This window comes from Monodon monoceros, unplaced genomic scaffold (genome assembly GCF_005190385.1).
Source record: "Monodon monoceros isolate NGI ecotype Baffin Bay Population unplaced genomic scaffold, NGI_Narwhal_1 Super_Scaffold_11, whole genome shotgun sequence".
Lineage (NCBI taxonomy): Eukaryota > Metazoa > Chordata > Mammalia > Artiodactyla > Monodontidae > Monodon > Monodon monoceros.
In genome coordinates, this window is record NW_021703767.1 from 114,127,856 (window position 1) to 114,141,783 (window position 13,928).

Below are 13,928 nucleotides of genomic sequence, written 5' to 3' on the forward strand. Positions count from 1 at the left end.
TCGAGGATTAGAGCCTGGTAGTTAAAAATACAATCCCTGCCATTCATTCGGAATTCCAGAGAACTCTGAAATTTTTTGAATTGGTAAGTGAATGGTAGAGACCGGAAGCGTGCACCAAAATAATGCTTCTGGTCTGGTATCATCTTTTATTAGAGGATCCTAAAAAATCCCCTACTTATATATGAGTTATTAGTCCTGTGTCACAGACTGCAGCTATGTCTGAGGAGCTGCCGAAGTGAAAATCTGACCGGAACCTTTTAACTATAAATTACTTGTGGTTTCAAAGGATGAACTTTCTCAGCCAACACACTTTTGTTGTGTGAACAGTCACCTTTATTGTACGACATGAGAGAGTCAGTTTTTATAGCTTTCGGACTTAATCTGTGAATGATATGAATGTTTTGCTAATGGATGTGTCCGCTAGGTACATTTGCAGCCTGACTTTTTACCTCTTTGTATCTTCTATTCTTATGAATCGGGCTAGCAAGAGGTGGTGATGTTTAAGATTTGGGCAGAACAGAGTAAGAATTGTAACCAATTGTAGTGCTGTGAAAGCTGCTTTGGGACAAAGAATCATCAATTGGGGTGACAATAGGAAGGATGGCAACTTGGGAGGGAGACAGGTGGCTTTAGAAAGAAAATAAAACATTAGCTATGGATCTGTTCAGTCAGGTGGAGAGCCAGCACTTTATTTCCGATTGTCAGTATATTCAGAAGCCAAATTTCCCATGAACCAGCTGGGCTGATAGGGTTAAACAGAGGGGAACAATTTACTGATGGCTACTAATCAGATCGGGTTGCCAGTTTAAACGTGGGCTTTGAGCTACCACTGCCGTGGGGCTCCCACTGTGATCAGCTCCCACTTCTCTCTGGGTTTGGTGACAGCAGAGGAACTAAGAAAGAGTGTGCCTCTGGGCCTGGGAGAATTAGTAAGTGTGTATTCCAGCTGTCTTTGTTCTTGTGGTTAAGACCCACCTCTGGTGTCAGTCGGAAGAGCTAAGTATCACTGGCAAAAAACAAAGTGCAACAAAAAGCGCCACTCAGAGGAATGCAAGGTATGAGTAAGATGTGATGTGTCATTTCCTAGGTCTTGAAATTTAAATCAGAACACACTGCCTACATGTTTAATGTGATTGAAACACAGGCAGCATTTATCCCTGAAATACAATATAAAAGTAAACCAGCTTTTAGTGTTTGTATTTTAATTCTAATTGCAGAAAATTTTCAAAACTTTAATGTGAGCCTTGGGCAACTCTTCTTGCCATCTGGTATAGGCTTAAACATTGGCATAATATTTGTTGTCTGCTGACAGTGGTTCCAGTTTACTTGGCAAGCCCTGTCTGGGAAATTATCAACCTCATGCAAATCTGTGTCAGTTTTCATTTTTAACACTGATGAGTTTAATTGAACTGGTTCACAACAAGCAAGCTGCAAAGCTATTTCAGTTAGCAGTTTTTAAGCACATAATCTTCAGTGTATATATACTTTTGTTAGAACATTAAGAGGGTGGTGAATTGGCCTGGTAAGTCAAGAAAAGTTTTAATGCCTGATTTTTAAAAGTAAGATAATTTACTTTTGCCCTCGATTGGTCTTGTGAATATTATGGGGGGTTGCAGGAATATTGTTTTTCAAGTGCCTACAATGTGCAGGACACCTTGCTCCACCCCTAGGGTCCTATCTATCATCGAAAGAGCTTATGTTCCATTGGAAGAGAAATATTAACACCCCCCAAACAAGAAAGAATGAGGGGAGAGGTTAAAGAGAAACGGGGATTGGCCAGGGGATGAAGCCAAGCAGCGCTGAGTGTGAACTGAGTTTTGAGCCAGTCAGCCTTGGTTTTATGACCCCAGGTTGCCTTTAAATTCCCATCTTTTTGGTGTGGTTCTCTTTAACCACCTAGCTGGGCCTGGGTGGTAGAAAAGAAGACGCTGCTTCTAAGTCCTGCCCTAATAGCTCTGTTGAGTGTAGGGAGCCCTAAGTAATTTCTGACACTAACTAATGTGAAACTCTAATATATTAGGAGAGGAGAAGGAGGAAAAAGGCCAAACACTTATATTTGGAAATGAAATCTTTGCCCATAGAAATGAGCAAGCAGCTTATTATGTTGCTACGAACTCTAAATTCTTTCAAAATTAAGCACTTATAATCATTCCTATTTTTATATCTCTGTATGCTTCCAGCAATACAAAATGGATTGCATAGGCCTTCTCTATTTCAGAAAGTCTTTGTTGTGTGGCTTCCTTCCATAAACTTAGTGTAATAGGTCATGAACTGGAGGGTAAATTCGTCCAAAAACACCAGGCCTTTTCCTGGGCTATAAGAAGTCGGTGGATTCTATTTTTACAGATAAGATTTTATCTTTGCCTTTCATGGTTCTGCTGCCAGTCAGGATTTTATATTTACAAAATGCTTTTCATTTTTATGCCTACCAAGTGCACGTGCACAATAGATACACAATCCACACTTGTTGAATAAACTTGAACCAAAGGTTGCCAGCCTTGGGCTGGAGGCTGGAGCTGCCTTCTGGGGATTTATTTGCTGAGGAAGTGAGCGGGGGAAGCCCAGTGAACTGGTCATGACATTGGCAGGTGACTTTGGCGGCTACAGGTTTCCCAGAGCAGACCTTTTTCACCCTTGCAAGGAGGAACCGGAGCATTTGTTGGCTTTTTTACCTGTCTCACAGATATGGGTGCTGAGACTAGGATGGGTTAAATGGCTTGTCCACGTAGGTCACACAGGGTCAGAGCTACATGAAAACTCAGGTATGTGTGACTCCAAGCCTGTGGTCTTTCCAGAGGCCGTAGTGCCTCATGCTGTCTCCCAGTAAGTAGGCTGTCAATGGCCAGGGGTAGACTAAGGATGCAGGGGTGACTTGTATCCCAGCTGTCCTTGGGATGAGTCTGGAGGTGGGTTAAAGAAGGGATTGTCAGATAGGGAGGGTGGGGAAGGGATGGAGGGCAAGAGGAAAACCTGAGAGACTGGAGGAGAAGCCTGGAGGCCATTGCCCTCATCAAGGTGAAAGGTCATGCAGGGGGCTGGAAGGGAGGAAATAGGAGCTAAATTAACAATCCCCTGGAGGCCGATGGGAGGGGCCAGGCTGATAGGAGAGGGTGGTAATGCTGCCCCTCCCCACTGATTTCCATGACATTCTAACCCCCAACATAGAATTTTCCTAATACATAAAATGACTTTCTCAACTTGTGTCTTTATTGAAGAACACATTAATTCCAGAAGGAAAAATTATTTAACACAGCACAGTTTTCCATAAGCTACCATTTCCAGCCAAATATCTTCTCAGATAAATGCTGACCTTTGTTGCCCCTGGGCAAAATGCAGGTCCTCAGAGCTGAGGCTCTTTGCCAACCTGGACATCACAGACCCTGATGTGGTTGGAGGTTTGTCCTTTATGAGACTGTGAAGAAAGGCAGTATGGGAAGTAGTGGTCAAAGGGGCCCCCAAAGGAAGAGGGCGCCTGATCATCTTCCTTTCAGGTACCATTTCCACTGCACACCACCCCAGGCCTCCATGTGAAACCCTTGCAGACATTTTTTTTTTTTTTTTTGCAGTACACGGGCCTCTCACTGTTGTGGCCTCTCCCGTTGCGGAGCACAGGCTCCGGACGTGCAGGCTGAGCGGCCATGGCTCACGGGCCCAGCCGCTCCACGGCATGTGGGATCTTCCCAGACCGGGGCTCAAACCTGCGTCCCCTGCATCGGCAGGCAGACTCTCAACCACTGCGCCACCAGGGAAGCCCCAGACAGTTTTAATGTCCAGGAAAATTCTGTGTATGTGTGTGTGTGTGTGTGTGTCAAGAAGAGTTTTTCTTTCTCTTAGAAACTGTCATTCTTTTTTCTTTATGAAAAGCATGGGGCCATGTAATTGAATCCATTTCCCTTCTTACTTTGGCCACTCAAAAATAGGAGCCAAATCTGTAGTTTATCTCCAATAACTTTTTAGTACCTATGACCTGCATATCCATGCATCATTTTCCTTTTTGTCTTTTTGCACCTTCATGAGTGTTTTTGTTTTTACTTGTTATGAAAACAATGCATTATCACTGTTAAAAACTGGAAAGTACAGAAGAGTTTAGATAAGGGGGAAAAAAAAGCTCCAGTGAACATATTACTTGCATATATCACCATAAATACTTGGTATTTATTTTCTTTTTTTGTTCCATTTTCATATGAAAACTGTATAGAATGTGTGATCATAGAATACACACTAATAGGCAGATTGAATATACATATGTAAGTATATATAAATATATAAATTTTTAAGAGAAACTAGACTTTTAAAACAGCAGACATTTTCTTCTTTCCTCCCTCCCTCCCTCCTTCCTTCCTTTCTTTCTTTTTCTCGATTTTTTTTTTTTTTTTTTGGTGGTACACGGGCCTCTCACTGGTGTGGCCTCTCCTGTTGCGGAGCACAGGCTCCGGACACGCAGGCTCAGCGGCCATGGCTCATGGGCCCAGCCTCTCCGCGGCATGTGGGATCTTCCCGGACCTGGGCACGAACCCGTGTCCCCTGCATCAGCAGGCAGACCCTCAACCACTGTGACACCAGGGAAGCCCTATCGATTTTTTTTTTTTTTCTTTTTTCCCTTAGACATTTTCTTGAAGTGGACTCTTTAAGGGAGTGACATCAGGGAGGGGTGGGAGTAGTAGGGAAGTGGGGATTAATCTATCTAAACTGCGGGTCCTGGCAAACAGTAAGGCTGCACTGAGAAATACAAGAAAGGAAGTGACTCAGTAGCTCAGAGAAGGAGCAGAGATGAGACAGCAGTATGGAATAGCGGGTGGCTTATCCTACGTTTGGGAATGGGGTGAGGGGAGCTAAGTGATTTGAACAATAAGAGAATTTAGTTTTCAAATCAAACCATGAGCAGTGGATTAAGTTCTTGTGAGCAGTGCCCTTGCCGTTAGCATTCAGACCAGGAGCCACCCTGGACATCACATAAACTAAACTTTAGAGCAAAGCTGCCGTGGGGTCGACGGATGTGCAGAGGCTGGGAGTTGGAGTGGCTTTCTTCTCAGAGTTGTTTCAGAGCAATGAGAACTGCTCACGTATGAAAGGCTCCCTCTTGTACTCAAGTCTTTGGGGAATACAGTGAGTGACACTTTTAATTAACAAATCCGCTGGGAACAAAACTCCTTTAAAAGCGTTGGCTGGGTGTGGAGTTTGAAGGGTGGGCTGCGGAGACTCCCACGGTCCTGGGGGGGTTCTGGGGCTTGAAGCCGCAGCTGAGTTGTGCATCTTTGGGGTCGGATCTATCGGAATGAGGGCCGGAGTGTTCCCCCAGAAAGCCCTCACCTCTGTCCCAGGGGATGGAGGCTGGCCAGCCGTGGTGGCAGTCCTCAGGCAAGCTGGGCTCCTCTACCACTTTGGGTGTGGGCCTTTCTGCTCTCCCCAGATTTGGGAATCCCAGCCCACTTGTTCAGAATGGGAGGGGAGGGTGGGGGACTGGCATTTGGGAATGCATCATTCGGGTTCCTGTATAGTTCCGACCACTGACAGATAGCCGAGTGTCTGTACACAGCAGCATCCTTAAATGTCTTCCACTGTACGGTGTATGTCAGTGCGTCTCACCGGGGCTGCACGCATGCTGCTTCTACCACAGTATCGATATCCATGGTGCCAGAGGTTCTAAGAAAGGCTCACGAAAGAGAGAATGATACTTCCCCTCCTGGTACCACAGTGGAAAGTATTTCTGTAGGACGTGCCTACCTTGGGAAAACATGTTTTAGTAGTAAGAGTCCTGAAGGAATAGTTAGTCAAAGGGTTTCTTAACTCATTACTTTGCTAAAGGGAGCTTAATTTTGAAATCCTCATCAATTGTTTCCTCACTTGGAAGGCCTGTGACAGACCCCCTGAGGCTGGCTATGAGTCTTCACAAGACCAAAAGCTGACAAAGGATTTTATGCAAGCTTTGAACAGAATTACAATTATTAAACTTGAAGGTGTAACTAAGACCGTTGTTTCTTCCTTTAGGCTTAGGTAATTGACTTTCATCTCTGTAGTTCAGCCCCCTACCCACCCCCCGCCCCGTTTGTGTTTTTCTTAACAAAATCGTCTTGGTTTTTAATTTTTATTCCTCCCAGTTTATTTTTGATTTTTTTTTAAAGACCACGGATGGCTCCTATAATATGAAACTCAACAGTTAAACTTAATTTTGCCTCCTTTATGGAAGCTGACTTTTTTTTTTTTTTAATCATACTCATTTTAAAGGCCTTCTTGGGAAAACATCCAAGTTTTCACTCAAGGCAATGAATGAGCTCCCCATGGCAATAACTTCCAGTCTGGGATGAAGAAATCTGAAGAAGAATTTTAGCAGTGGCAGTATTCAGATGTGAGGAAACAGAAGCAAACTAAAAGATAAATACAACTCCAGTGTAGGAGATTGCACTGATTTAGGATTTAGCCTAATGATACTAATAGTGGTTTCCTAAACTGAGGATTCAAAGGAAGCCATTGTTATTCAAAAGCAAGGTGTGTTTGAAAGGAGCAATCTCTCTCCTTTTCACGTGGATCCAGAAAGGTCTATAGTGTGTGGGGTTGACATTGCCCTTTGGTTTGGGAGAGACAACCTAGTTACAAGGCTTGGAACAAAGGACTGACGTTCAGCTTCTGCTATCAAAGTTCGTTGTCCTTGATAAATACAGAAAGATCTCTGATACAGTTCATAAAACAAGAATTGTGGCACCAAATGAATATGCTTATCTTTAAAAGAAAAATGTAATAAACTCTCAAAAAAGAGTTTATGGAGTGGCACAGGGTCTTTAAGGCACCAGAAGTGACTTAAGATGTGGTCTGGAGGGAGGCAGACAAAGCTAGATGTCCCATCCATCTTTTTTTTTTTTTTTTTTTCTTTTTGGTTGCACCGCGAGGCATGTGGGATCTTAGTTCCCCGACCAGGGATCGAACCCATGCCCCCTGCGGTGGAAGCGCAGAGTCTTAACCACTGGACCACCAGGGAAGTCCCCCATCCATCTTTCTACGGACACATTGGAAACTCTGGGTAGAAGCTGATGTCATGCTCGTTTCTCTGAGATTAAGTTGTAATAACAAACCCTGGAAGTTGTATATGACCAAAAGTCTAATCACGTCTCCTCCCTCAGAAACCTTTATGCCTCAGCATCTGGGTTTCTCCATAATCTGGCACTTCCTAGACTTATTTCCTGCTACCCTGTTCTCCATCTACACAGTTGGTATCTTGCATGGTAGAACATAAACTTCTTGAGGGTTTAGGTATTACCTATGTGGACCTCACAGTGTCTTACCCTTTGTAAGAGCTCAGCAATGTGATGTTTATGAGTTTGGTTTCAAGGGCCCTGTCTTTGGCTGAGGACGGGTGGAGGCATCCTCATTATGTCAATTATATGAGCTGGGAGAGTGTGGGAGGGCTGGCAGGCAGGAGCGCAAGGTCCGGCTTTGGGAGAGGAGTTTGCACTGTGGTATCGCAGTGCTTGGATGGCAGTGAGCACAGGGCGTTGGAGAACGTAGGCTCCTTGGACCGTGGGGAGGAACGCTGGGGCTTGTTCATCCCTGGTAAGGCAGAAAATCCTTAAGAGGGTGTTTGCACATAGGGGCAGCTGGTCAGCTAAGTCATGGACTTATGTTCAGAGAGTCCCCTGCAAAATCCCCAACGTGGCCCAACTTGGTTGGAGGGTAAGTGGGCAAGCCTGACCTTGGCTGAAAACAAACAATGTGTCAACCTCGTGTAAGCAGATCCTAAGGCAAGAAGAGCCAGCATCATTTAACTGTTGTGTTGTTACTGGTGATGATGACATTGATAACGCTAACGATGAAAGAGGTAATTGTTTTCCTTCTTTTAGTCACATAGAAAAAATCACCACATGGCAAGACCCTAGGAAGGCGATGAATCAGCCCCTGAATCATATGAACCTCCACCCAGGTGCCACTTCCACACCAGCGCCCCAGAGGTCCATGGCCGTGTCTCAGCCGAATCTCGGTAAGCTTTGACCGGAGCTGGATAAACAAGCATTCAACCGAGGGCCTCTAGAGCTCAGAAGCAGCTCTGGTTGCCTCAGTGCCTACTCACACGCCCAGATAGTATCTTCTCCTCCCTCTTGGCTGCATTACCCTTTCACTGCCCTTGCCTTCTTTTCTTGGCCTCTTGGCTACACAGTTCATGACACTGCTACTAGGGTTTACACTACAGCTCCAGCATCCCCTCCAGTTGTATTTAGTGAAGTTCTTTGAAAACTCACTCAGGCGTCCTGTCTTCATCCAGACCAAGGCAAGAAGGGCCCCTTTCTGTGAATTTGGTCCCTGAAGACTGCCAAAGTGTACAGTTCTGGCCTCAAATCTCTTTGCTCAGCCCCGCCCCCCAACAATGTGTGATTAACACCAGACTAGGTGTTTTCTTGCCTTATCTCATTCAATCCTCACAAAAACCCTACAAGATGTGACAGTATTCCCATTTTATAGATGCAGAAACTTTCCCAAGTCCGAGCTTGTGGGCTAGTAGAGCCAGAGTTGGCACTGAGGTTGGGGAATGCATTCAACCCTTACATAATCTGCGGGTGGCTTCTCCCCACACCTGCCCTAGGATAGGACGGCTCACATTTCACTTCATTTTGAGTAAGTGTGATTTTAAACTTGAGATTCGTTTCTGCTAATTGCCTTTACTTCAGAAGAAATACAATTCTGCCCACTGGAGAGAATCAGATGTGAATGAAATCACTCCTGCAGCAGAACCAGTCAGCTTCTGTTAGTCATCCTCTCCCACCCCCAAAGGCTAAAAATAAGAGGGCCAATTTTGAAGTTTTTAAAAAAGATGGTGCCGTTTTCAGGTAATGTTTCCATTTAAGATCAGATATCCAGATTCTGCTTTATACACAGAACAGAATTTTAGAGAATGAAAAGAATCTCCTGTTGGATTTTCAGGAATGAACAGGATAAAAATGGAAGCAGTTTCCTGGACACCCTTCCTTTATAACTGTGGCTTAGCCATGGTGAGTATGGACTCAAGGAGACCTGAGTCAGTATATTCAAGTAAATATATTGTCCCTTCTTCCAGGAAGTCTGGATCTACCATTTTAAAGCTTGCAGATGTAAAATATATACAAAAAGCAAACGACTCAGAACAACCTCTGTTGTGTTTCGTATCTAAAGGGTAGATCAAGGAAAATGGTACCACTGCTTCTACGAGCAGTGGTGAACCAAAGCTACCCATGAGTCACTTGTCCCCAGTATATAAGAGGTCAAGTAGAAAGCAGATGCGAGTGTAGCGAGGAAACCACAAATCAGGTAGCATTAGACTAGTTTCTTTATCCATTTAATTTTTATTAATTTATTTAATTTTTAGGTAGCATTAGACTAGGGTTTCTTTAGCCATTTAATTTTTATTAAAAGTTCTAAAAGCTGATTATTAAATTATTAATGTTAACTTTATAATCGATTACAATTGGAAAGGATCTTTCATGGACCTGGTTAAAAAAATTCAAACACGTTTTTCAAAGGGGTGTTCAAAAAGTAAGTCTTCCTCTGATACCCATGCCTCAGTCCCTTGTATGTTGCCTGGAGTAAATCAGTGTTTCCAGTTATGTGTATGTTTCTTCACATAAATTGCTAGCACGTTATACCCACTGTTCTGCACCTTGCCTTTTTTTGTTTTTTGCTCATAATATATATATTTATTTATTTATTAACATCTTTATTGGAGTATAATTGCTTTACAATGTTGTGTTAGTTTCTGCTGTATAACAAAGTGAATCAGCTATATGTATACATATATCCCCATATGCCCTCCCTCTTGTGTCTCCCTCCCATCCTGCACCTTGCTTTTTTTCTACTTCTATATCCGTATACGCAAAGCTGCCTCATTTTTTTTTTTAAATTGCCGAGTGGTCCAACATGTTGATATGCTATAATTATTTAACTAGCCTCCATCTGATGGGTATTTGGGTGTAGTGTGTTGGTGGTGCACCCAGTATTGGAGTGAAGATCCTTGTTTGTGCTGTTTCATGTACTTTCCTTAATTTTACAAAATTGCACAACGAGTAGGAAGTGGACTAAATTAGAAGGACTTTGAATGCTAAAAGCTTAATACTGAAGGCACATGTGAGTCTGCCCTCCCCCCATCCCCCCAACGCACTAAAAGCCCAATTGCTGGTAAAGTTTATCTAAAGAAATTGTAATCTGAATGTCTGAAACAAGTTTACCTGTGGCTGAATAAAATACCTTTTTCCAGATTTCTAATAAATCGGGGCAGTAAATTTCTCAAGACACACATTCTGGGGTTTTTCCAATAATATTTGAATATTTGCCCATTACAAAATGCGTTGCTAGCCTCTCGAGAATCACAGATGTGTCCCAAGTTTGGAAATATAACGGGGAATGCAAAGTAAGCTCCAAAGACTGGGGGTAATTTAGAGAGTCACAATATGGTCCTAATAATAAGTGATTTACTCAGAGTATTTTATTTAAAGCTATAGCTCTGCCTGTAGTTTATACTCTTTATTATCAACCTTTAAAAATAGAGCAGATCTTTCTACTTTTTTTTGTTTTTGAGGTTTAGTATGTGGTATTTTATTTTCATTATTTTAGAAATAATAGGTGTACATCTGTGTTTACATATATTATACCTACGTCATACATTAGCATATATATGTAAACATATAAAGTCAATATTTGGAATATGATTCAAAACTTCTATGTCGGTTTTACATCAACTGCATTTTTTTTTCTTTTTACCTTTTAACCAGAGAAGACCCTTCTCCTCCTCCTACTTCTTCTTAACTCTAGAATTTTGGTCTTTTCAATGGCATACATCTGATAAATAAGTGAACTTAGGTGATGTGTCCCCTTCACTGATAGATATTTATGTACAAGTGAAAATGATGTCAAAATGCAATGAACATTACTGTCAGGTGATAGAATTAGTAATAAGCTAATTTTATGTATTTCTGGAACTATGATATAATCAGTGACATAGCAAAACACATTCAGCAATAAATCTTATATTGTGATTCCGTGTTTTTCTGTGTGTTAGTGATGGACTTGGGAGTCGGACTGTCAGACTTTGAATCTCAGCTCTGCCTATTGGTGACTCTGTTAAGTCACTTAATTGTGCCTCAGTTTCTCCATATGTAAAATGAGGATTATATTTATAGTGTGAGGAGGTTGTATGAGTTTATAAGTAAAGTGCATAGATCCATGCCTGGCACGTAATGAAATGTTATGTCATCATTGTTCTTTGTGGAAAGAAAAGTTTTATCTAACTATAGAATGTTAGATTTGAAGACAATTTAATTGTTCATCTTAAAAGCTCTCATAAAAAAATATTTATTTTAGGCTGGATAGTGTGCAAAGAGCTTTAAATTAGGAACTCTGTATTTTTTACTTTCAGTGAGGATAGCGCCCCCTGGTGGAAATGTTTCAGTCCTCCCGGTCCCCCCCCTCACCCCCGAGAAACTTATTGTCAGTGGATATCTTATTTTTTCAGTAGCTCTAGTCCTGAAATGTGGGTTGTAAGGCAACCCATATTTTAATTGGGAGAGAAGAGATCCATCACTCAAAGGCATCCTGGAGTGAGTGACTTTGTGAAAGTCATTTTGTGAGTGACTTCGTGAGCATACTTTTGTCAGGCTGCCTCAGAATCCAGTGAAAAGGCATCTATCTCTTGGTAGGATGGCAGGTTGGCTGTGTATCTAAACTCACTCGCTTTTCAAATGCTGAAGTAAAACGAAAGAGACTCTCAAGGGGTATTTCAAATAGCTCTCTCCAGCTTGGTCTAATTTTTTAATTTAATTTATTATTATTATTATTATTTTGCGGTACGCGGGCCTCTCACTGTTGTGGCCTCTCCCGTTGCGGAGCACAGGCTCCGGACGCGCAGGCTCAGCGGCCATGGCTCACGGGCCCAGCCGCCCCGCGGCATGTGGGATCTTCCCGGACCGGGGCACGAAACCGTGTCCCCCGCACCGGCAGGCAGACTCCCAACCACCGCGCCACCAGGGAAGCCCCCAGCTTGGTCTAATTTTTAACTGAAATTTTTGTTTTTGTATTTACCAAATCGGGTTGTCTGTCAGGTTTTATCCAATTTGATTCTGTTTGAGCAGATTGGTCCCCTTTGCGTCTGAGTCCCCGGAGATACCCAGTGAATGGAAGAAGAAAGGAAGGTTTTGGAGAACTTTAGATAGCGAAGAGGAGAGATTACCACTGGGTGGAGGCCGTATCACTTGGGGGCTGACAACTTGTTTGAAATCCTCACTGTTACGTAACACAGTGAAGGGGGAAAACTACTATAAGTGTGAAAGTTGATTTTTTTGCATGACACAAACCAGGTGGGATCTCATATCTTTTAAGTGGGTTGTTGGTATGATTAATTACTTTTAATAGCCACTAAATTTTATTGAAGGAGGGGAAAAAATGAAACAAACAGGAAAATAAAAAGGACTCTACACAGCCCATATTATAATACATAAAACAATGGGCTCGGGGCAAATGGAGCCTGCTAAGGAAACCAGTTAGGTTGTTAGGGCGGTAATGCGGGCGGTGTGGTGGGCAGGGACCTCTTTGTATAGTGGTTAATGGGAAGACCTGGAGTCAGAACTGAGTTTCTCTTGGGTTAGACATTTACTAGTTTCGTTTGTTATCTAACCTGGGTCTCATTTTCCTTATCTGTAATATGGTGATAATGATAGTCTCTTCCCCATAAAAGTTTTGAGTATTTAGGTATTCCATGCCTTGGTAGCTGGCATAGAGAAAGCTCCCCAAGAAATATATTGTTGTAACTATTATTATGAGCTAGTAGCCTGTTTTTTCCTCACTTTTCCGGCCTGTGTAGCCAGAGGAAGAGCCTGTGGTGTGTCCGATAGAAAGCCATCCTCTTCCTTCTCCCTCAGGAAAAGCCAGCCTCAGTTCCTGCAGCTTGGATCTTCTGGACACTTTTGCTTACACGTTGCGAAACTAATCTTGAACCCCAGGCAGCGACTGTGAGAAACACGCTCGAGCCCGGGCTCGTTCATGAGCAGAGGCAGTTTGGGAAGGGCAGGTTCACTTCGAGCCCCACATGAAGAACCTTTTCCTTCTGCAAGTGTGATGGTGTCAAGGTCTTCCTATCTCTCAGCACACGAGGACTGAACTCGTACAGTAACTTAAAATCTCCCCATATTTTAAAATGTCTTTGCAGAGAGAAAGTGACAGACAGTTTTGCCTTTTTGGTGATAACCCTAGTGATCATCAACCATGGTGTGCTGGCCTCCTGTCACACATTAATGGACCTCCTTGTTGGAATGAGACCCTGACCTGGGGTGCCAGTATCCTCCCAGACAGGACAGGAAAAATAAAGACTGTATAACAACTTCACCAGACTGCCAGCCCTAGCCAGTTGAGAAACTGCTGGTAAAGTACAGCCAGAGTGTATTTTTAATGCTATAGGAATTTTTAAAATATCACACACTCCCCCTTTGAAGATGTGCCATCCACCAGGCCAGAGTTTGTCCTCCAGGTCTATCTTGATCTGTATTTCAAATTGTAAACACGTGTGGTTTTCTTGCTTGCTAGCTTTTTTTTTTTTTTTTGCAGGGTATGCTTTTCAAGACAAGATGGAAAATCTAGTCTCTGCTCAGTTTGCAAAGTTGGCTCCTTTGTCCCTCTAGGAAGTGTACAAAGGCACTTGAAGACATTTTATCAAAAGCAAATAAAATAGCTAAGGGACACCGCAGCCTAGTGTTGCTGAAAGCATGTAGAGAGGTATCCTGAAAGTTTGCTGAAAGTTAGATTTATACGTAGGCTATCTTATTTTTGTCTTTTTCCAGTAGTTTTCTTCTAATCAAATTTATTTAGTGAGTTTATGGCAGACACATCTGGCTACTGTGATTTTTCCAGCTCTGATGTTCTCACTACTTTTTGAACTTTGCGGTTTCCACAGCATGAATTATCCTAACGCACACAAGCACATA

At 42.8% G+C, this 13,928-nt stretch overlaps 1 protein-coding gene across 4 annotated transcripts in view; it reads left to right on the forward strand.

Annotated features, from left to right (window-relative positions):
• Positions 1-13,928, forward strand: part of WWTR1 (WW domain containing transcription regulator 1) — a 132,696-nt gene that overhangs the window by 72,230 nt on the left and 46,538 nt on the right. For all 4 annotated transcript variants that reach the window (XM_029214321.1, XM_029214324.1, XM_029214322.1 and 1 more), the window contains exon 3: positions 7,833-7,969. In XM_029214321.1, coding sequence (XP_029070154.1) covers positions 7,833-7,969 — 137 coding nt within the window. The remainder of the gene's footprint in view (positions 1-7,832; positions 7,970-13,928) is intronic.